This window comes from Manis pentadactyla, chromosome 7, assembly GCF_030020395.1.
Source record: "Manis pentadactyla isolate mManPen7 chromosome 7, mManPen7.hap1, whole genome shotgun sequence".
Lineage (NCBI taxonomy): Eukaryota > Metazoa > Chordata > Mammalia > Pholidota > Manidae > Manis > Manis pentadactyla.
In genome coordinates, this window is record NC_080025.1 from 95,579,563 (window position 1) to 95,601,873 (window position 22,311).

The following is a 22,311-nucleotide window of genomic DNA, read 5'->3' on the forward strand; positions in this document are numbered from 1 at the left end:
AAAAAAAACATGTTTTGCTCCCCCCATATTTTATGTTTTGATGTCATTCTTTACATTTTTTATATCCCTTAACTAATTATTGTAATCTAGTTAATTTTTACTATTTTTGTCTTTTAACTTTCATGCTAGCTTTTCAAGTGGCTATTCCACTCCTTTACTATACATTTGTCTTTATCAGTGTGATTCTTATTTTCATATGTTTTCTTGTTATTATTTAGTGCCTTTTCTTTTCACATTAAATAAGCCCCTTTAATTTTTTATTAGGCCAGATAATTGGTGATGAACTCCTTTAGCTTTTGCTTACCTGGAAAACTCCTTATCTTTCATTCAAACCTGAATGATGGCCTTGCTGGATAGAGTACTCTTGTTTGAAAGGCTTTTCTTTCTAGCACTTTGAATGTATCATGCCACTCCTTTCTAGCCTGCAAAGTTTTTTGCCCAAAAATCAGCTGATAGTCTTCTGGGGGTTCCCTTGTACATAATGAGTTGTTTTTCTCTTGCTGCTTGTAAGATTCTCTCTTTATCTTTAATTTTTGATATTTTATTATAATGTGTCTTAGTGTGGATTTCTTTGTTTTCAACTGATTTGGAACTCCCTGTGCTTCCTGGACCTAGATGTGTTCTTTCTCTCATTCATGTTAGGTAACTTTGCAGCCATTATTTCTTCCAATAAGTTTTCTACTCCTTTTTCTCTCTCTCTCTTCTCCTTCTGGCATCTCTGTAATGCCAGTGTTATTCTGCTTGATGTTATTCCATAGGTTCCCTTGAACTGTCTTCATTTTTTAAAATTCTTGTTTTCTTTTTGCTGCTCTGTTTGGGTGAGTTCCACTGCCTTGTCTTCCAGTTCACTGATCTGTTCTTCTTCTCCCTCTAGTCAGCTGTTGAACTCCTCTAGCATATTTTTTAGTTCAGTGATTGTATTTTTCAGCTCTGTGGCTTGTTTGGTACTTATACATTCTATCTCTGTTGAAATTCTCACTATATTTAACTATTTTTCTTCCAAGTTCAGTGAGCATCTTTATGAACATTGCTTTGAATTCTTTATCAGGTAGATTATTTTTCTCCATTTCTTTAAGGTCTTTTTGAGGTTTTTGTTGTTCTTTCAATTGGAACATATTCCTCTGTTTCCTCATTTTGTTTGACTCTGTTTGTTTCTATGTATTAGATGAAACAGGTACCTCTCTCAGTTTTGAAAGAATGGGGAGAAGAATTTTTTTCTCCAACTTTTTCTTCTCAGACCTTTGAGATTATCTAAGTAGCCTACTTTATTCTTGATAGGTCCCAGTTATTGAGGGTGTGCTAAGATTTGCCAGTGTTCCAAAGGGAGAGATCTCAGTCAGCACCCATTGGAAGTCAGATCCCTGGGCAGAAGCTTTAGTATGCAAATACATATAGTCCTACGGGACTGCAATTGTAAACCCTGCCAACCTCCAGACCAGGAGATCTGGAGGTGTCTTCTGAGTGACAGTTTTAAAAGTCAAGGCTTCAGATGAGGGTTTGAGTTCTGGGAGGTAGTAGCAAGCTGTAGAGAGCCAAGACAGGGCTCAAAAATGGTATCTCCCGGCTACATTCTCTGAGAGTGCCTCTGTAGCTTCTAGATATATGGCAAATCTGCCTCTCGGGTTGCAGGTCCAGAAGAAATAGTTGAACCTTTTCACCGGCAGACTGGCAGTGTATTTCATTCTGCTGCCTGGTGTAGTAGCCTTCCTAGAACTGCTGTTCCCATTGTTATAGTCCCATGGAGTGCAGAGATGCAAGCCTCCCTGGCCACCAGGGCTGGGCTATCGGGGGCACCCTCTGTTTAGACTGTGCTCACTCGCTAGCTGTGGTGAAGCTGTGGGAGAGAGCTGTCTGTAGGGCACATCCATGGCTTTAGCAAGGCAGGAAAAGAGTGCTGAGGATTGGGCATGCCCATGGCTTTATTGAGGTTGTGTCAATGCTTGCCCACCTATAGCAAGGTAGAGGGAAAGGGCAAACATGGCACTTGCTAGCACCTCCATGCCAAAGCCCCAACTGATTCCTGCCATTTTGGCAGATACTTTTAGATTAGCAACTGAATCTGCTTCACACATTATCTAGTCCCCTCTCAAACTGCTGCCTTTGCCTTGGGTCCCAGGGCAATTGAGTCTGTATGCAAGAAAGAACTATCTCTGATCTCACATTCTACCACGTCCCTGAATGTAAGCCCATTGATTTCCAAAGCCAGACATTTTGGTTACCTCACTTCCCAGTGCAGGTCCCAAGGGTTTGAATGTCTAATGTGAGGCACAAACCCTCACTCTTTAGGAACAGACTCCATCTCTGCCTCTTCTACCCATCTTGATGTGGTCCTTTTATCTCTTATTGTGGAGGGAATTTTCAGCTGGTTTTCAGTTCTTTTTCAGCAGGAATTATTCCATATGTAGCTGTGGATTTGGGGTGTCCATGAGGGGAGGTAGGTTCAGATCTTCCAGTGTTGCCACCTTGGACCACCTCTCTCTCATGTATTTTTAAAATTTTGCTAATTAATCACAACAGTACCTTTAAGATAGTTCTTAGAGTTTGTAGCAAGTGTTATTTTAAATCAAAAAAATCAAATCACATGCTTTCAGTATTGCTAAACAAAACTAAATAAATAACCAAACAAAAACTGTTTTCAACAAAATAGACAATTATTGAAATGAGCAGAAACTGCCTTTTATTGTGCTATTTGACAAAGGTGTTACTGAATTCATTTTCACTCTATTAGGAGGAAGTTGTTCATCAACAGCCTGTTTCATCCCTATGCTCCATTAAGCCACAAACATGATGCTCATCATTAATATGCCAGAAATGGAGATGATGTCATGCCATTTGCCTCTATCACAGGGTTACTGAAAGGAAAGAATTCGTAAGCAGAGGGAAAGTACAGCATGCAGCTCTCACATTATAGTTACTCAGTTCTTCCCAGCACTTGCACATATACTCCCAATGTTGCCTCAGCATTTTATCAAAACATGAGTGATGGCCTCCTTTCCTTGCAGGAAGATCTTGCCAATTTGTACATCAGAACTGGAGCCAAGAACATGCCCACTGTGTTCCTGCTGACAGATGCCCAGGTTCTAGATGAGAGCTTTCTTGTGCTGATTAATGACTTGCTGGTGTCAGGTGATTAAACCAACACATTTCTTGAAAGATCTTCCCCGATGACAAATTATCTGTAGTTTCAGTGAACTTTAAAGAGAGATAATTTGTCTTTGAGATGTTTGCTGGGCCAGTGTTTGGGGAGAAACCTAACTAATTTAAGGTGCACTGCTTTCTCAGCTTATGGATGTGCAGTGCCTTGGAAGGGCTTCCAGTGAAGTAAATGTTATTCCTACGTGTAAGAATTTAGTTGGGTGTGTTCATCATAGCTTGTCTTCAATGTGTTATGTGTCTTGTAAATGAAAAAAAAAAGGAAAAATGGCATTTCTTGTTTCAAAGTCTTTATCATTTAAGCTGAACTTTGTATTATGCAGCATTTCAAGCATTAAAAAATCATACCTAAATTTAAATTGTGGCAGTCTTTCAGTAATTGTACTCATTCCTTTTGGAGCAGGAGAAATTCCAGATCTGTTCAGTGATGAAGATGCAGACAAGATAATTTCTGGAATTCGTAATGAAGTTCGTGGACTGGACATGGTGGACTCCAGAGAAAATTGTTGGAGATTCTTTCTGGCCAGAGTGCGACTGCACCTCAAAGTAGGAGACACTTGCTTTACTCACCTATTACTCAAAACCTGGTTTTGGAAGTACGATATGGTTCTACTTCAGGGTTCGTATCATGAGTTTGAATTGCAGTCATTCATTGTGTAAGGACATCCAGTCATTCATTTGAGAGGAAGTTTGCAATTAAAAAATTTTTTTATTAAGGTATTATTGATATACACTCTCATGAAGGTTTAGCATGAAAAAACAATGTGGTTACTACATTTACCCATGTTATCCAGTCCCCACCCATACCCCAATGCAGTCACTGTCCATCAGTGTAGTAAGATGCCACAGATTCACTGTTTGCCTTTTCTATGCTACACTGTTTTCTCCATGACCCCCCACACCATGTGTACTAAACATAATATCCCTCAATCCCCTTCTCCCTCCCTCCCCACCCACCCTCCCTCAACCCCCTCCCCTTTGGTAACCACTACTCTCTTCTTGGAGTCTGTGTGTCTGCTGCTATTTTGTTCCTTCAGTTTTGCTTCGTTGTCATACTCCACAAATGAGGGAAATCATTTGGCACTTGTCTTTCTCTGCCTGGCTTATTTCACTGAGCATAATATCCCCCAGCTCCATCCATGTAGTTGCAAATGGCAGGATTTGTTTGTTTCTTATGGCTGAATAGTATTGCATTGTTTGTATGTACCACCTCTTCTTTATCCATTCATCTACTGATGGACACTTAGGTTGCTTCCATATCTTGGCTGTTGTAAGCAGTACTACAATAAACATAGGAGTGCATATGTCTTTTTGAGTCTGAGAAGTTGTATTCTTTGGATAAATTCCACGAGTGGGATTCCTGGGTCAAACGGTATTCCTTTTTTTAGTTTTTTGAGGAACCTCTGTATTGCTTTTCACAGTGGTTGAACTAGCTTACATTCCCACCAGCAGTGTAGGAGGATTACCCTTTCTCCGCATACTTGCCAGCATTTGTTGTTCCTATCTTTTCAATGTTGGCCATCCTAACTGGTGTGAGGTGATACCTCATTGTGGTTTTAATTTGCATTTCTCTGATAATTAGCGATGTGAAGCATCTTTTTATGTGCCTGTTGGCCATCTGAATTTCTTCTTTGGAGAAATGTCTGTTCAGATTCTCAGCCCATTTTTTAATCGGTTTATTTGCTTTTTCGGTGTTGAGACATGTGAGTTCTTTATATATATTGGATGTTAAACCCTTGTCGGATATGTCATTTACAAATATATTCTCCCATACTGTAGGATGCATTTTCATTCGATTAATAGTGTCCTTTGCCATACAGAAACTTTTTAGTTTGATGTGTTCATTTTTGCTTTTGTTTCCCTGGCTTGAGGAAATGCATTCAGGAAGAAGTTGCTCATGCTTATATTGAGGAGATTTTACCTTTGTTGTCTTCTAAGAGTTTTATGGTTTCATGACTTACATTCAGGTCTTTGATTCATTTCAAGTTTAATTTGTGTATGGGGTTAAACAGTAATCTAATTTCATTCTCTTGCACGAAACTGTCCAGTTTTTCCAACAACAGTTGTTGAAGAGGCTGTCATTTCCCCATTGTATGTCCATGGCTCCTTTATCATATATTAATTGACCATATATGGTTGGGTTTATATCAGGGCTCTCTAGTCTGTTCCATTGGTCTATGGTTCTGTTCTTGTGCCAGTACCAAATTGTCTTGATTACTGTGGCTTTGTAGTAGAGATTGAAATGGGGGAGAATAATTAATGCCCCCAGCCTTATTCTCCCTTTACAGGATTGCTTTGGCTATTTGGGGTCTTTTGTGGTTCCATATGAATCTTAGAATGATTTGCTCTAGTTCATTGAAGAATGATGTTGGTATTTTGATAGGAATTGTATTAAATCTGTAGATTACTTCAGGCAGGATGGCTATTTTGACAATATTAATTCTTCCTATCCATGAACAAGGAATGTGTTTCCATTTATTGGTATCTTCTTTAATTTCTCTCATGAGTGTCTTGTAGTTTTCAGAGTATAGGTCTTTCACTTCCTTGGTTAGGTTTATTCCTAGGTATTTTATTCTTTTTGATGCAACTGTGAATGGAATCATTTTCCTGATTTCTCTTTCTGTTAGTTCATCATTAGTGTATAAGAATGCAACAGATTTCTGTGTATTAATTTTGTAATCTGCAATGTTGCTGAATTCAGATATTAGATTTAGTAGTTTTGGAGTGGATTCTTTAGGTTTTTTTATGTACAATATCATGACATCTGAAAACAGGGACAGTTTAACTTCTTCCTTGCCAATCGGGATGCCTTTTATTTCTTTGTGTTTTCTGACTGCCGTGGCTAAGACCTCCAGTACTGTGTTGAATAGAAATGGAGAGAGTGGGCATCCTTGTCCTGTTCCCGATCTTAAAGGAAAAGCTTTCAGCTTCTCACTGTTAAGTATAATGTGGTTGTGGGTTTGTCATATATGGCCTTTATTATGTTGAGGTACTTGTTCTCTATACCCATTTTGCTGAGAGTTTTTGTCATGAATGGATGTTGAATTTTGTCGAATGCTTTTTCAACATGTATGGAGATGATCATGTGATTTTTGTTCTTATTTTTCTTGATGTGGTGGATAATGTTGATAGATTTTCAAATACCCTAACATGCTTGCATCCCTGGAATAAATCCCACTTAATCATGATGGATGATCTTTTTGATGTATTTTTGAATTTGGTTTGCTAATAGTTTGTTGAGTATTTTTGCCTCTATGTTCATTAGGGATATTGGTCTGTAATTTTCTTTTTTTTGTGATGTCTTTGCCTGGTTTTGGTATTAGAGTGATGCTGGCCTCACAGAATGAGTTTGGAAGTATTCCCTCTTCTTCTACTCTTTGGAAAACTTTAAGGAGGATGGGTATTAGTTCTTCATTAAATGTTTGATAAAATTCAGCGGTGAAGCTATCTGGTCCAGGGGTTTTGTTCTTACGTAGTTTTTTTATTATCAATTCAGTTTCATTGCTGGTAATTGGTCTGTTTAGATTTTCTGTTTCTTTCTGGGTCAGCCTTGGAAGGTTATATTTTTCTAGAAAGTTGTCCATTTCTTCTAGGTTATCCAGTTTGTTGGCATGTAATTTTTCATAGTATTCTCTAATAATTCTTTGTATTTCTGTGGTGACCATCGTGATTTTTCCTTTCTCGTTTCTGATTCTGTTTATGTGTGTAGACTCTCTTTTTTTCTTGATAAGTCTGGCTAGGGGTTTATCTATTTTGTTTATTTCCTCGAAGAACCAGCTCTTGCTTTCATTGATTCTTTCTATTGTTTTATTCTTCTTGATTTTATTTATTTCTGCTCTAATCTTTATTATGTCTCTCCATCTACTGACTTTGGGCCTCATTTGTTCTTCTTTGTCTAGTTTCGTTAATTGTGAATTTAGACTGCTCATGTGGGATTGTTCTTCTTTCCTGAGTTAGGCCTGTATTGCAGTATACTTTCCTCTTAGCACAGCCTTCACTGCATCACACAGATTTTGTGGTGTTGCATCATTGTTGTCATTTGTCTCCATATATTGCTTGATTTCTGTTTTTATTTGGTCATTGACCCATTGGTTATTTAGGAGCATGTTGTGAAGCCTCCATGTGTTTGTGGGATTTTTCATTTTCTTTGTGTAATTTATTTCTAGTTTCATACCTTTGTGGTCTGAGAAACTGGCTGGTACAATTTCAATCTTTTTGAATTGACCGAGGCTCTTTTTGTGCTCTAGTATATCATCTATTCTTGAAAATGTTCCATGTGCAGTTGAGAAGAATGTGTATTCTGCTGCTTTGGGGTGTAGATTTCTGTAGATGTCCGTTAGGACTAACTGTTCTAACGTGCTGTTCTGTGCCTCTGTGTCCTTACTTATTTTCTGTCTGGTTGATCTGTACTTCAGAGTGAGTGGAGTGTTGAAATCTCCTAAAATGAATGTGTTGCATTCATTTCCCCTTCAGTATTTGTTTCCCATATGTAGGTGTTCCTGTGTTGGGCGCATAGATATTTATAATGGTCATGTATTCTTCTTTGATTGACCTCTTAATCATTATGTAATGTCCTTCTTTGTCTCTTGTGACTTTCTTTGTTTTGAAGTCTATTTTGTCTGACAAGTACTGCAACTCCTGCTTTTTTCTCCCTATTAGTTGCATGAAATACCTTTTTCCATCCCTTCACTTTTAGTCTGTGTATGTCTTTGGGTTTAAACTGAGTCTCTTGTAGGCAGCATATAGATGGGTCTTGTTTTTTATCCATTCAGTGACTCTATGTCTTTTGATTGGTGCATTCAGTCCATTTACATTTAGGTTGATTATCGATAGGTATGTACTTATTGCCATTGCAGGCTTTAGATTCGTGGTTACCAAAGGTTCAAGGTTAACTTCCTTGCTATTTAAGAGTCTAACTTAATTCATTTAATATGCTATTACAAACACCACCTAAGGGTTCTTTTTTTCCTCCTTTTTCTTCCTCCTCCATTCTTTACTTATTAGGTATCATATTCTGTGCTCTTTGTCTGTCCCTTGATTGATTTGGGGATAGTTTATTTAATTTTGCATTTGCTTAGTTATTAACTGTTCTACTTTCTTTATTGTGGTTTTATTATCTCTGGTAACAGCTATTAAACCTTAGGAACACTTCCATCTATAGCAGTCCCTCCAAAATACACTGTAGAGATGGTTCATGGGAGGTAAATTCTCTCAGCTTTTGCTTATCTGAAAATTGTTTAATCTGTCCTTCAAATTTAAATGATAATCTTGCCAGATAAAGTATTCTTGATTCCAGGCCCTTCTGCTTCATTCCATGAAATACATCATGCCACTGCCTTCTGGCCTGTAAGGTTTCTGCTGAGAAGTCTGATGATAGCCTGATGGGCTTTCCTGTGTATGTGATCTTATTTCTCTCTCTGGCTGCTTTTAATAGTCTTTCCTTATCCTTGATCTTTGCCATTTTAATTACTACATGTCTTGGTGTTGTCTTCCTTGGGTCCCTTGTGTTGGGAGATCTGTGCACCTCCATGGCCTGAGAGACTATATCCTTCCCCAGATTGGGGAAGTTTTTAGCAATTACCTCCTTAAAGACACTTTCTGTCCCTTTTTCTCTCTTCTTCTTCTTCTGGTACCTGTATAATGCGAATATTGCTCTGTTTGGATTGGTCACACAGTTCTCTCAATATTCTTTCATTCTAAGAGATCCTTTTTTCTCTCTGTGCCTCAGCTTCTTTGTATTCCTCTTCTCTAATTTCTGTTCCATTTATTGGTCCTCCACCATATCTAATCTCCTTTTAATACCCTCCATTGTGCTCTTCAATGATTGGATCTCCAACTGGAATTCATTCCTGAGTTCTTGAGTATTTTTCTGTACCTCTATGAGCATGTTAATGATTTTTATTTTGAAACCCCTTTCAGAAAGATTCATGAGGTCGATTTCATTTGAGTATTTCTAAGGTGTTGTATTCATAATTTTACTTTGAACCAGGTTTCTTTGGCATTTCATATTTGTATATGGCACCCTCTAGTGCTCAGAAGCTCTACTCTCTGGAGCTGCTCAGCCTCTGAAGCAATGTCTGGGGTCACAGTGGTTTGGTGTCTGGGGGGAGGAAAGAGCTATTTTCTGCTTCCCGGCTGCTATGCCTGCCTCCACTGCCAGAACCAGTGGGCCGAGCACACAGGTCTAAGCCTCTATGCTTTGCATTTATAGTTGCTGTAGATCAGGCTTCCCTCTGTCTGGCCTAACAACAGGGTAGTGTTTGCCAGTTTTCAAGCCAGGTGGGGCTGGCTGGGAGAAAGGTGCACTAGACTGCGTATCACAGAGAGGGTCCTTAGAGCTGTGTAGCCAGCCAGGGAGCTGGAGCACCTGAAGATCAAGAAAGTTCCCAACCTGCTGGGCAGAGTGCACCCAGACAATTTTGTCTACCTGTTCTTTCTCCCGAGCAGAAAGCTTTGTGCAATCCTTGCCCCTTTAGCAGCCCTCTTGCTGTTAGGAAGTCTCTCAGACCGCCCACCTTTCTTTTGTCCCAGAGCAACCAGATATGGATCCCTGTTTTCCACAAGCAGCTGGAATTTCAGTCTCTCCAGGTATTCTGCCTGTCTTAGCTTTCCAACCCTCTAATTATGAGAGTACCATGAAAGCACCAAGAAATGTAGGTTTGTGCTCCCAGAGCAGATCTCTGGATTTAGGTATTCAGCAGTCCCAGGAACTCCACTCCCTCTCCAGTCTGCGTCTCTTCCTCCCGCTGGTGAGATGGGGTTGGGGAAGTGCTTGGGTCCAGTCAGGCCATGGCTTTGGTACGTTACCCTGTTCTGTGAGGTTTATTCTTTTCTTTTTTTTTTTTTTTTTTTTTTGTGAGGGCATCTCTCATATTTATTGATCAAATGGTTGTTAACGACAATAAAATTCTGTATAGGGGAGTCAATGCTCAATGCACAATCATTATTCCACCCCAAGCCTAATTTTTGTCAGTCTCCAATCTTCTGAGGCATAACAAACAAGTTTTTACATGTAGAACAAATTCTTACATAATGAATAAGTTACATAGTGAACAGTACAAGGGCAGTCATCACAGAAACTTTCGGTTTTGCTCATGCATTATGAACTATAAACAGTCAGTTAAAATATGAATACTCATTTGGTTTTTATACTTGATTTATATGTGGATACCACATTTCTCTCTTTATTATTATTATTTTTAATAAAATGCTGAAGTGGTAGGTAGATACAAGATAAAGGTAGAAAACATAGTTTAGTGTTGTAAGAGAGCACATGTAGATGATCAGGTGTGTGCCTGTAGACTATGTGTTAATCCAAGCTAGACCAGGGCAATAAAACATCCACGTATGCAGAAGATTTCTCTCAGAACGGGGGGGTGAGGTTCTAAGCCTCACCTCTGTTGATCCCCAATTTCTCACCTGATGGCCCCACTGCGACTGTGCCTGTCTTAGGTTGTTCCTCCCTTGAGGAATCTTACCCGTCTCTGGCTAACCAGTCATCTTCCGGGGCCATACAGGGAAATGTGAAGTTGGTAAGTGAGAGAGAAGCCTTATTGTTTGAAAAAGTTAGCTTTTTACTTCTTTGCATATTTATGCCCTGTGGCTTCTATGCCCAGCATTTGTCTTGAGGTATCTTTACCACTTGGAAGAATTATGATACTCGGTAAATTTGATATGAGGCACGAATTCTATTTAAGGGTTGTAATTAGGAAGGAAGAAGAAAAGCTATAGAAGTAGCAGGCGGAAGAAAACATGGGAAGATTGATTATTTCTTTGATATATCTTCTTGTAGAGTAACTTCAGCATGTATAGGTTTTAAGCTACTACTTAAATTGCACACACACATTAACATAATAGGAGTATAGTTACATAACCAAAGCATATCTGTAATTACCAGCCATCTGCAGTGAAACCAAGAAAACCAGTTAGGCACCTTAGGCATTTGTGAAAACTTATCTATGATATGGTGGATATTGTCCAAATGAACTTGAACAGTCTGAGAGAAATCAGACAAATTAAAACAACCCATTCCTGGGAACTGTTCACATGCCATATGTTCTTTTAACAATAAATAGTTTGTAGTTGTAAGACTTTGGAGCGCTACAATTTGCACTTCTCCAAATTCTTGGTTGAGTTCCAACAGTATAGATCCAGTCCAATTTTGTTGTTTTACTGTATGCACAGGCCAGCTTAGATATCTCCATCCTCATTCACATGGCAAGTCCAGGAACTGGTGGGATGAGTGCATCTACAGCTGTAGCAGTGCGTGGATCTTTGTTGGGGTTTTTTGATGATCATCTTCTGGCATGAGTCTTCCAGAGGGTGCAGATGTTGGAAGTTCTTTTTCATATCGTATCTTAGTTCATTTTCGGGGTAGCCCAATTAGGCTTTGATCCTCTGTATAAACACAAACAGACCCTTTGCCTACACTTTTATATGCCCTTTATACCCTTGTGTAGAACTCGTTGGAGGTTACCACACAGGAACTGCCCTTTTTTTTTTTTTTCTATCACTAATCTACACTTACCTGACGAATATTATGTTTACTAGGCTCTCCCCTATACCAGGTCTCCCCTATAAACCCCTTTACAGTCACTGTCCATCAGCATAGCAAAATGTTGTAGAATCACTACTTGCCTTCTCTGTGTTGTACAGCCCTCCCTTTTCTCCTACCCCCCCATGCATGTTAATCTTAATACCCCCCTACTTCTCCCCCCTCTTATCCCTCCCTACCCACCCATCCTCCCCAGTCCCTTTCCCTTTGGTACCTGTTAGTCCATTCTTGAGTTCTGTGATTCTGCTGCTGTTTTGTTCCTTCAGTTTTTCCTTTGTTCTTATATTCCACAGATAAGTGAAATCATTTGGTATTTCTCTTTCTCCGCTTGGCTTGTTTCACTGAGCATAATACCCTCCAGCTCCATCCATGTTGCTGCAAATGATTGGATTTGCCCTTTTCTTATAGCTGAGTAGTATTCCATTGTGTATATGTACCACATCTTCTTTATCCATTCATCTATTGATGGACATTTAGGTTGCTTCCAATTCTTGGCTATTGTAAATAGTGCTGCAATAAACATAGGGGTGCATCTGTCTTTCTCAAACTTGATTGCTGCATTCTTAGGGTAAATTCCTAGGAGTGCAATTCCTGGGTCAAATGGTAAGTCTGTTTTGAGCATTTTGATGTACCTCCATACTGCTTTCCACAATGGTTGAACTAACTTACATTCCCACCAGCAGTGTAGGAGGGTTCCCCTTTCTCCACAGCCTCGCCAACATTTGTTGTTGTTTGTCTTTTGGATGGCAGCCATCCTTACTGGTGTGAGGTGATACCTCATTGTAGTTTTAATTTGCATTTCTCTGATAATTAGCGATGTGGAGCATCTTTTCATGTGTCTGTTGGCCATCTGTATTTCTTTTTTGGAGAACTGTCTGTTCAGTTCCTCTGCCCATTTTTTAATTGGGTTATTTGTTTTTTGTTTGTTGAGGCGTGTGAGCTCTTTATATATTCTGGACGTCAAGCCTTTATCGGATGTGTCATTTTCAAATATATTCTCCCATACTGTAGGGATCCTTCTTGTTCTATTGATGGTGTCTTTTGCTGTACAGAAGCTTTTCAGCTTAATATAGTCCCACTTACTCATTTTTGCTGTTGTTTTCCTTGCCCGGGGAGATATGTTCAAGAAGAGGTCACTCATGTTTATGTCTAAGAGGTTTTCGCCTATGTTTTCTTCCAGGAGTTTAATGGTTTCATGGCTTACATTCAGGTCTTTGATCCATTTTGAGTTTACTTTTGTATATGGGGTTAGACAATGGTCCAGTTTCATTCTCCTACATGTAGCTGTCCAGTTTTGCCAGCACCACCTGTTGAAGAGACTGTCATTTCGCCATTGTATGTCCATGGCTCCTTTATCAAATATTAATTGACCATATATGTCTGGGTTAATGTCTGGATTCTCTAGTCTGTTCCATTGGTCTGTGGCTCTGCTCTTGTGCCAGTACCAAATTGTCTTGATTACTATGGCTTTATAGTAGAGCTTGAAGTTGGGGAGTGAGATCCCCCCTACTTTATTCTTCTTTCTCAGGATTGCTTTGGCTATTCGGGGTCTTTGGTGTTTCCATATGAATTTTTGAATTATTTGTTCCAGTTCATTGAAGAATGTTGCTGGTAGTTTCATAGGGATTGCATCAAATCTGTATATTGCTTTGGGCAGGATGGCCATTTTAACGATATTAATTCTTCCTAGCCACGAGCATGGGATGAGTTTCCATCTGTTAGTGTCCCCTTTAATTTCTCTTAAGAGTGACTTGTAGTTTTCAGAGTATAAGTCTTTCACTTCTTTGGTTAGGTTTATGCCTAGGTATTTTATTTTTTTTGATGCAATTGTGAATGGAGTTGTTTTCCTGATTTCTCTCTCTGTTGGTTCATTGTTAGTATATAGGAAAGCCACAGATTTCTGTGTGTTGATTTTGTATCCTGCAACTTTGCTGTATTCCGATATCAGTTCTAGTAGTTTTGGGGTGGAGTCTTTAGGGTTTTTTATGTACAGTATCATGTCATCTGCAAATAGTGACAGTTTAACTTCTTCTTTACCAATCTGGATTCCTTGTATTTCTTTATTTTGTCTGATTGCCGTGGCTAGGACCTCCAGTACTATGTTAAATAACAGTGGAGAGAGTGGGCATCCCTGTCTAGTTCCCGATCTCAGAGGAAATGCTTTCAGCTTCTCGGTGTTCAATATAATGTTGGCTGTGGGTTTATCATAGATGGCCTTTATTATGTTGAGGTACTTGCCCTCTATTCCCATTTTGCTGAGAGTTTTTAACATGAATGGATGTTGAACTTTGTCAAATGCTTTTTCAGCATCTATGGAGATGATCATGTGGTTTTTGTCTTTCTTTTTGTTGATGTGGTGGATGATGTTGATGGACTTTCGAATGTTGTACCATCCTTGCATCCCTGGAATGAATCCCACTTGGTCATGGTGTATGATCCTTTTGATGTATTTTTGAATTCGGTTTGCTAATATTTTGTTGAGTAATTTTGCATCTACGTTCATCAGGGATATTGGTCTGTAGTTTTCTTTTTTGGTGGGGTCTTTGCCTGGTTTTGGTATTAGGGTGATGTTAGCTTCATAGAATGAGTTTGGGAGTATCCCCTCCTCCTCTATTTTTTGGAAGACTTTAAGGAGAATGGGTATTATGTCTTCCCTGTATGTCTGATAAAATTCCGAGGTAAATCCATCTGGCCCGGGGGTTTTGTTCTTTGGTAGTTTTTTGATTACCTCTTCAATTTCATTGCTGGTAATTGGTCTGTTTAGATTTTCTGTTTCTTCCTGGGTCAATCTTGGAAGGTTATATTTTTCTAGGAAGTTGTCCATTTCTCCTAGGTTTCCCAGCTTGTTAGCATATAGGTTTTCATAGTATTCTCCAATAATTCTTTGCATTTCCGTGGGGTCCGTCGTGATATTTCCTTTCTCGTTTCTGATACTGTTGATTTGTGTTGACTCTCTTTTCTTCTTAATAAGTCTGGCTAGAGGCTTATCTATTTTGTTTATTTTCTCGAAGAACCAGCTCTTGGTTTCATTGATTTTTGCTATTGTTTTATTCTTCTCAATTTTATTTATTTCTTCTCTGATCTTTATTATGTCCCTCCTTCTGCTGACCTTAGGCCTCATCTGTTCTTCTTTTTCCAATTTCGATAATTGTGACATTAGACCATTCATTTGGGATTGCTCTTCCTTTTTTAAATATGCTTGGATTGCTATATACTTTCCTCTTAAGACTGCTTTTGCTGTGTCCCACAGAAGTTGGGGCTTAGTGTTGTTGTTGTCATTTGTTTCCATATATTGCTGGATCTCCATTTTGATTTGGTCATTGATCCATTGATTATTTAGGAGCGTGTTGTTAAGCCTCCATGTGTTCGTGAGCCTCTTTGCTTTCTTTGTACAGTTTATTTCTAGTTTTATGCCTTTGTGGTCTGAAAAGTTGGTTGGTAGGATTTCAATCTTTTGGAATTTTCTGAGGCTCTTTTTGTGGCCTAGTATGTGGTCTATTCTGGAGAATGTTCCATGTGCACTTGAGAAGAATGTATATCCCGCTGCTTTTGGATGTAGAGTTCTATAGATGTCTATTAGGTCCATCTGCTCTACTGTGTTCTTCAGTGCTTCCGTGTCCTTACTTATTTTCTGCCCGGTGGATCTATCCTTTGGGGTGAGTGGTGTGTTGAAGTCTCCTAGAATGAATGCATTGCAGTCTATATCCCCCTTTAGTTCTGTTAGTATTTGTTTCACATATGCTGGTGCTCCTGTGTTGGGTGCATATATATTTAGAATGGTTATATCCTCTTGTTTGACTGAGCCCTTTATCATTATGTAGTGTCCTTCTTTATCTCTTGTTACTTTCTTTGTTTTGAAGTCTATTTTGTCTGATATTAGTACTGCAACCCCTGCTTTCTTCTCACTGTTGTTTGCTTGAAATATGTTTTTCCATCCCTTGACTTTTAGTCTGTACATGTCTTTGGGTTTGAGGTGAGTTTCTTGTAAGCAGCATATAGATGGGTCTTGCTTTTTTATCCATTCTGTTACTCTGTGTCTTTTGATTGGTGCATTCAACCCATTAACATTTAGGGTGACTATTGAAAGATATGTACTTATTGCCATTGCAGGCTTTAAATTCGTGGTTACCAAAGGTTCAAGGTTAGCCTCTTTAGTATCTTACTGCCTAACTTAGCTCGCTTATTGAGCTGTTATATACACTGTCTGGAGATTCTTTTCTTCTCTCCCTTCTTGTTCCTCCTCCTCGATTCTTCATATGTTGGGTGTTTTGTGCTGTGCTCTTTCTAGGAGTGCTCCCATCTAGAGCAGTCCCTGTAAGATGTTCTCTAGAGGTGGTTTGTGGAAAGCAAATTCCCTCAGCTTTTGTTTGTCTGGGAATTGTTTAATCCCACCGTCATATTTGAATGATAGTCGTGCTGGATACAGTATCCTTGGTTCAAGGCCCTTCTGTTTCATTGTATTAAATATATCATGCCATTCTCTTCTGGCCTGTAGGGTTTCTGTTGAGAAATCTGACGTTAGCCTGATGGGTTTCCCTTTATAGGTGACCTTTTTCTCTCTAGCTGCCTTTAACACTCTTTCCTTGTCCTTGATCTTTGCCATTTTAATTATTATGTGTCTTGGTGTTGCCCTTCTTGGATCCTTTCTGTTGGGGGTTCTGTGTATTTCCGTGGTCTGTTTGATTACTTCCTCCCCCAGTGTGGGGAAGTTTTCAGCAATTATTTCTTCTAAGATACTTTCCATCTCTTTGCCTCTCTCTTCTTCTTCTGGGACCCCTATAATACGGATATTGCTCCTTTTAGATTGGTCACACAGTTCTCTTAATATTGTTTCATTCCTGGAGATCCTTTTGTCTCTCTCTATGTCAGCTTCCATGCGTTCCTGTTCTCTGATTTCAATTCCATCAATGGCCTCTTGCATTCTATCCATTCTGCTTATAAACCCTTCCAGAGTTTGTTTCATTTCTGCGATCTCCTTTCTGGCATCTGTGATCTCTTTCCGGACTTCATCCCATTTTTCTTGCGTATTTCTCTGCATCTCTGTCAGCATGTTTATGATTCTTATTTTGAATTCTTTGTCAGGAAGACTGGTTAGGTCTGTCTCCTTCTCTGGTGTTGTCTCTGTGATCTTTGTCTGCCTGTAGCTTTGCCTTTTCATGGTGATAGGAATAGTCTGCAGAACTGGGACGAGTGACGGCTGGAAGGACTTCCTTTCTTGTTGGTTTGTGGCCCTCCTCTCCTGGGAGAACAGCGGCCTCTAGTGGCTTGTGCTGCGCAGCTGCGCGCAGACAGGGTTTCTGCTTCCTGCCCGGCTGCTATGGAGTTAATCTCCGCTGTTGCTGTGGGCGTGGCCTGGCTCGGGCAGCTACTCCAAAATGGTGGAGTCACGTTGGAGCAGGAGCTGCTGGGAGGCTATTTATCTCTGTAAGGGGCCTCCCTGCTCCCTGCAGCCCAGGGGTTAGGGTGCCCAGAGGTCCCGGATTCCCTACCTCTGGATTAAGTGGCCCGCCCTGCCCCTTTAAGACTTCCAAAAAGCACCCGCCAAAACAAAACAACGACCACAAAAAAAAACAAGAAAAAAAATTTTTTTTTTTTTAATTAAAAAAAAAAAAAATTTTTTATTTAAAAAAAAAAGGTGGTCGTTCGTTTTTCTTTATTCTCCGGTGCCAGCCTCAGGCCTCTGCTCACCGGTCTTTCTGCCCTGTTTCCCTAATATTGGGGTCCCTGTCCCTTTAAGACTTCCAAACAGCGCTCGCCAAAACAAAGCAGCAAAAAAGCAAAAAAAAAAAAATGGTCGCGCGCTTTTCTTATGTCCTCTGTCGCCCAGCCTCCAGTGCCTGCTCACTGTTCTTGCTGCCCTGTTTTCCCAGTATCGAGGGCCCTACACTCTGGCCCGGATGGCTGGGGCTGGGTGTTCGGCAGCCCTGGGCTCCGTCTCCCTCCCGCTCTGCCTGCTCTTCTCCCGCCGGGAGCTGGGGGGAGGGGCGCTCGGCTCCCGCGGGGCCGGGGCTTGTATCTTACCCCCTTCGCGAGGCGCTGGGTTCTCTCAGGTGTGGATGTGGTCTGGATATTGTCCTGTGTCCTCTGGTCTTTATTCTAGGAAGGGTTGTCTTTGTTATATTTTCATAGATATATGTTGTTTTGGGAGGAGATTTCCGCTGCTCTACTCACGCCGCCATCTTCCGCCCCACCGGTTTATTCTTTTCTCCAGGTATATGCAGTGTGTCGCAGCCCTCTTTCCTGTTGCTCTTTCAGGATTAGTCATATTAATTATATTTTTGTATTATATGCGGTTTTATGAGGAAGCCTCTGTCTCACCTCTCATGCCAGCATCTTTAATCCTCTTCTCACATTTGCATTTTTTTATACCCATGTCTGAGTGTACCTTCCTCATATTTCCTATGATGCTAACCTCCTACAAAGCATCATGCTGAGCAGCTGGTGTGCTACTCAATTGAACTGGATGATGTGGCCTCTGTCCTTGAGGAATTTATGCTATTATAGGGAACAAGAGCCCTCACAAACAACGGTAGTACAGGAGCGATGGAAGTTGTGCCATTGGATTATAGAGGGTGCAGCATCTGTCCAAACTACAGTTGTCCCTCCTGGAGGAAGTGGTGTACCACCTGTCAAGCATGGATTTGAATTCATAGGGGATTAATGAGGTGGGGAAGAAGTTTCACAGAGAGGAAATAGCATCTATACAAGAGTAAGAATAGACTGTACAGTACCTATTTGGAGAAACCCAAGATAGCTCTAAATAACTGGAACACAGGGTTTCTTTTGGGAGACTGGGGTGCATCAGGCTGGGAAAGTAAATTGGGATGAGGTATGGGGGTTGCAAACCATTAAGGGAGCAATGGGAGAGGTGTGAATTAAGGAATTATTTTAGTACTTCAGGGCAAATAATTTAAGTGTATGACTCAGACCTGAGGCAAAACCCAGGGTTCTTCCCCACAGATTACTCTATGCTTCAGTGTAGCTTACAGGGATAGAATAGAACCAAATAACAGCAGCAGTAAAGATTAAGTATTATAAGAAAACAAGGAATACCTTCAAAATTGTGGCAGGAAGCCAATTTAAGGAAAATTCAGAATTCTTTGTATAAAAATGGTTAGTAACTTAGAAAAGTTTCTACTTTGCTATTTCTTCTAGTATTCCATACCTGAAAGTTAGTAATAGGCTCCAGGGCTGCAGTACAGCCTGCAGAGTGTAAGGAAAGGGGTTGAGTCGGTACCTTAGCCAAGAATGTATCTCTGCCTAGAGATGCAACTTCAGAGGGAAAATATGTTCCCAGCCTTGGGCAAATAACCTTACAGCCCCAAATCAATCAAAGGGAGAAATAAAGTGGGGGAAACCCATTTATTGCTCACAAGTAGTTGTCTGCTCCTTCTTGGCTGTGCCTCTCTCTCGACGTGCTTGCAGAAAGGACCCCACCAAACCTCTCTGGTCCAGGTGTGCCCTCACTCCCCACCCCACTTGTAATCATGTATTGATATGGAGATGGACTACTTCTTTCCACCCCTTGGAAACACCTACTGACATGGAGATGCACAAAGGCCAGGTGAGACATTCTGGAAATATTGCAATTTTATCCACAAGAGTAACTGTCAGGCTCTCTTCTACCCTATTATTTCAGATTCCATGTTAATCTTATTGAGCATTTCTGGGTTGAGGTTGGATCATAATTTATGATTCAGTTGACTAAAGAGCTTTCTCCCCATCAAAAATGTGACTAAGAACATGTTTGTCAGGTTGTAACAAGGCCAGGGATTTCTCTCTGTTCCATTGTGGTATTTTTACATCCCACTTGCTTTATGACATGGAAAAACAAGTACAATGATAAAATTCGATAGAGTAAGGTTATAAATCACTGGCTGTCAGTCTTTTCCTCAGAGCAGTGGAATCAACATCACCTCCAAACTAAACATGCATATTCTCTAGTCCCACCCCAAACCTCTGAATCAGAAATTCTGGGAGGGACCCAGCAATCTTTTGTTAACCAATCCCTCCAGGAGATTCTGAGGCATGCTGAACTCTGGAAATTGTTAAAAATAATGCTACCATGAGCATCCTTTACATGTATCTTTTATACACAACTTGGCCTTCTTCAGGAGGATGAATTCCTAGAATTGCCAGTTTTATAGCTTGTAGTGTGCCTGCCCATTCTTTGGTGCTCTTCTTACAGGTTGGGTCAAGGTCCTCTCTCCTTGAACCTGGGCAGGCTTATGATAACATCAGCTAATGGGGTAGGGTACAGTAGGGCAGAAGTGATGCTGAGCAACTTCTGAGGCTGTCATAAAGGGCCCACTTTCCCATCGAATTGTATGTGGTTTTGTTCACAAGATTTCTATGTATAATAGGAAATTAGTCTTGTATATATGTCTCTCATATTTTTCTTAGTCTATTATTTGTTTTTAAATGTAAGTATGATACATTTGTTTATAACTTTAAAGTTCTGAAAAGTTTTTATATTTGATTAATTAGTGTTTTCCTTTATGGATTTGGGGTTCTGTAAAAATTTAGGACAGTGTTTTTGTCTCCAACATGATAAAACTTCACAAAAAGCAGCTGTAATTCAATTGGGCAACAAATAAGAGAATCTTCAAGAACAGTTCCTTAAAGCCTCCCATGTCACTGAGTCCAGGCGAGCTGACCACACCCTCACTCGTCATGGATCATAGTTGCGTGCTTTCTTGTCTTGCCTGTCTCTCCTGCCAGCACACATCCTGCTGCTTCCTACCTCGTGGTCACAAGGCAAGTATACGTAGGTAGGGTCTGAATTCCAGGCAGGAAGAAGGAAGGTAAAGAAAATTCAGGGGCTCTCTGTATCAGGAAACCAGATTCCCTCCTAAATCCTAAGCTTACATCTTACCACGAATGTGTCACATGCAACCTCTACCCACCAGGGAATCTGGGCAAGTGAATATTTGATCTTATTGCATGGCCTTTATGAATAAAATTGGGAATAAATTTTGGAATTGTAGCTGTATCAGTCATTCCAGTACCTGTGTGCTATATCTGGAATGTATAAATGATTATATATGGTAAAGAGTGAGCTGAGAGGTTTTAGGTCCTTTTTTCCAAAAAGATACCTTTTTATCTCAACACCGTGTATTTCTTCCTTACCACCTTTATTATATAACAGAGAGCTGAATTAATTGAGTCTAATACTAGAGCCTCTATTCTCTTTTCTTGATAAGTCTCTCTACTACTGATCCTAGCCTTGTACTGTAAATTATTAAAGTTTTGTTATACATTTTAATATCTAATATCAAATTGCTTCTTGTCTAGTTTTTCTTTATTCTCACATGTTCATACTTCTGGATAAACATCAAAGTCATTTCATCTAATTCTAAACACATTACATTTTAATTTTGATTGAAATCATGCTGAATGCTTAATTTATATCAGGGAGAATTTGATCTTTATGATATTGAGTCTCCTCTTTATATCATATTATTTTTCTTGAGGAATATTTCTTAAGATTTTCAGATGGTACATAGTTTCTTTTCTTGGTGGATATCATATAGCCTTACAGAATTATTTTGTCTTTCCTAATATTCTATTTATCTGCTCTCCTCCCTTCATTGCATTGGCAAATGTAGAGAAGAATGTTAAATAATTATAGTGACAGTGGGAATTTTCTCTTGATTTTTACATTAATGAGGATGTTTCCAATGTTTCATTATTATTCTTGTGTTGGCTTTTGATTTAGGATATATCTTGTCAAGGATATATCTACCTATTCCTTTTCAGCATCTACTGATACAATTAAATGGTTTTTCTCATTGAACTTGAACAAATATACAATATTCATATAGTTCAGATTGATATATGGAAGTTTTCCATTTTTATGTTGTTACATCTTTTAGTTGTCCTCTTTCTGTGTTTCTGCCGCTTCTGTGCTCAGGCAGGCCTTACCTAAACCAAGATCAACTTTATGCTCATCTGGATTATTACCTAGTTTTTTTCATGGTCTCATTTTCACCTCTTTATGAGCTAGAATTTATTTTGGAGTTAGGTACAGAATTCTTCCCCCATTCTCACAGGATTACTAATTGAATAATCTCTTCCCTACTAAAAGGAGTAGGAGCATTCTTTTGGTGGGTGGAGAATTGTTTTGTTTTTTAATGCCACGGAGAAATAGGACATTTTCCTCAACTCCTCCTGATCTTCTTGGCCTTATCACTTAACTTGGTGTGTGATAAGGAAGATAAGTGGTCAGCACCTTACCTGAGGGAGAAAAATAATATGACATAAAAATGGGTCACCTTTTAGCTAAAGAATGGCAGCTTCTCTTCAATCCATATACATTACCCTTAAATCCTTGGAATTTTTTATTTAAATAATTCTGGATTGCTCTATATTAGTTTAGTATATCATGATATTCAGGAGCATGTACTAAAGACTCAGAATTTCTGATGAGATGATATTTGCTTTGCATATGTTCCTAGCTGGGGAACATGGGAAGCTAAATGTGTCACACAGGCTGGTGAGCACACCTGGCAGGTCAAGCTAAATGATGTGAAATTGCCACCCCATTACCCATGCTCACCACCCAAAGCCAGTTCCCATTTGGAATGCAGGGACAGTGGGAACCT

General features: G+C 39.7%; 1 protein-coding gene across 1 annotated transcript in view; it reads left to right on the forward strand.

Annotated features, from left to right (window-relative positions):
* The window catches only part of DNAH11 (dynein axonemal heavy chain 11), a 363,375-nt gene that overhangs the window by 209,070 nt on the left and 131,994 nt on the right, over window positions 1–22,311 (forward strand). Inside the window, exons 53-54 of the mRNA XM_057504579.1 lie at window positions 3,003–3,126; window positions 3,557–3,699. Coding sequence (XP_057360562.1) covers window positions 3,003–3,126; window positions 3,557–3,699 — 267 coding nt within the window. The remainder of the gene's footprint in view (window positions 1–3,002; window positions 3,127–3,556; window positions 3,700–22,311) is intronic.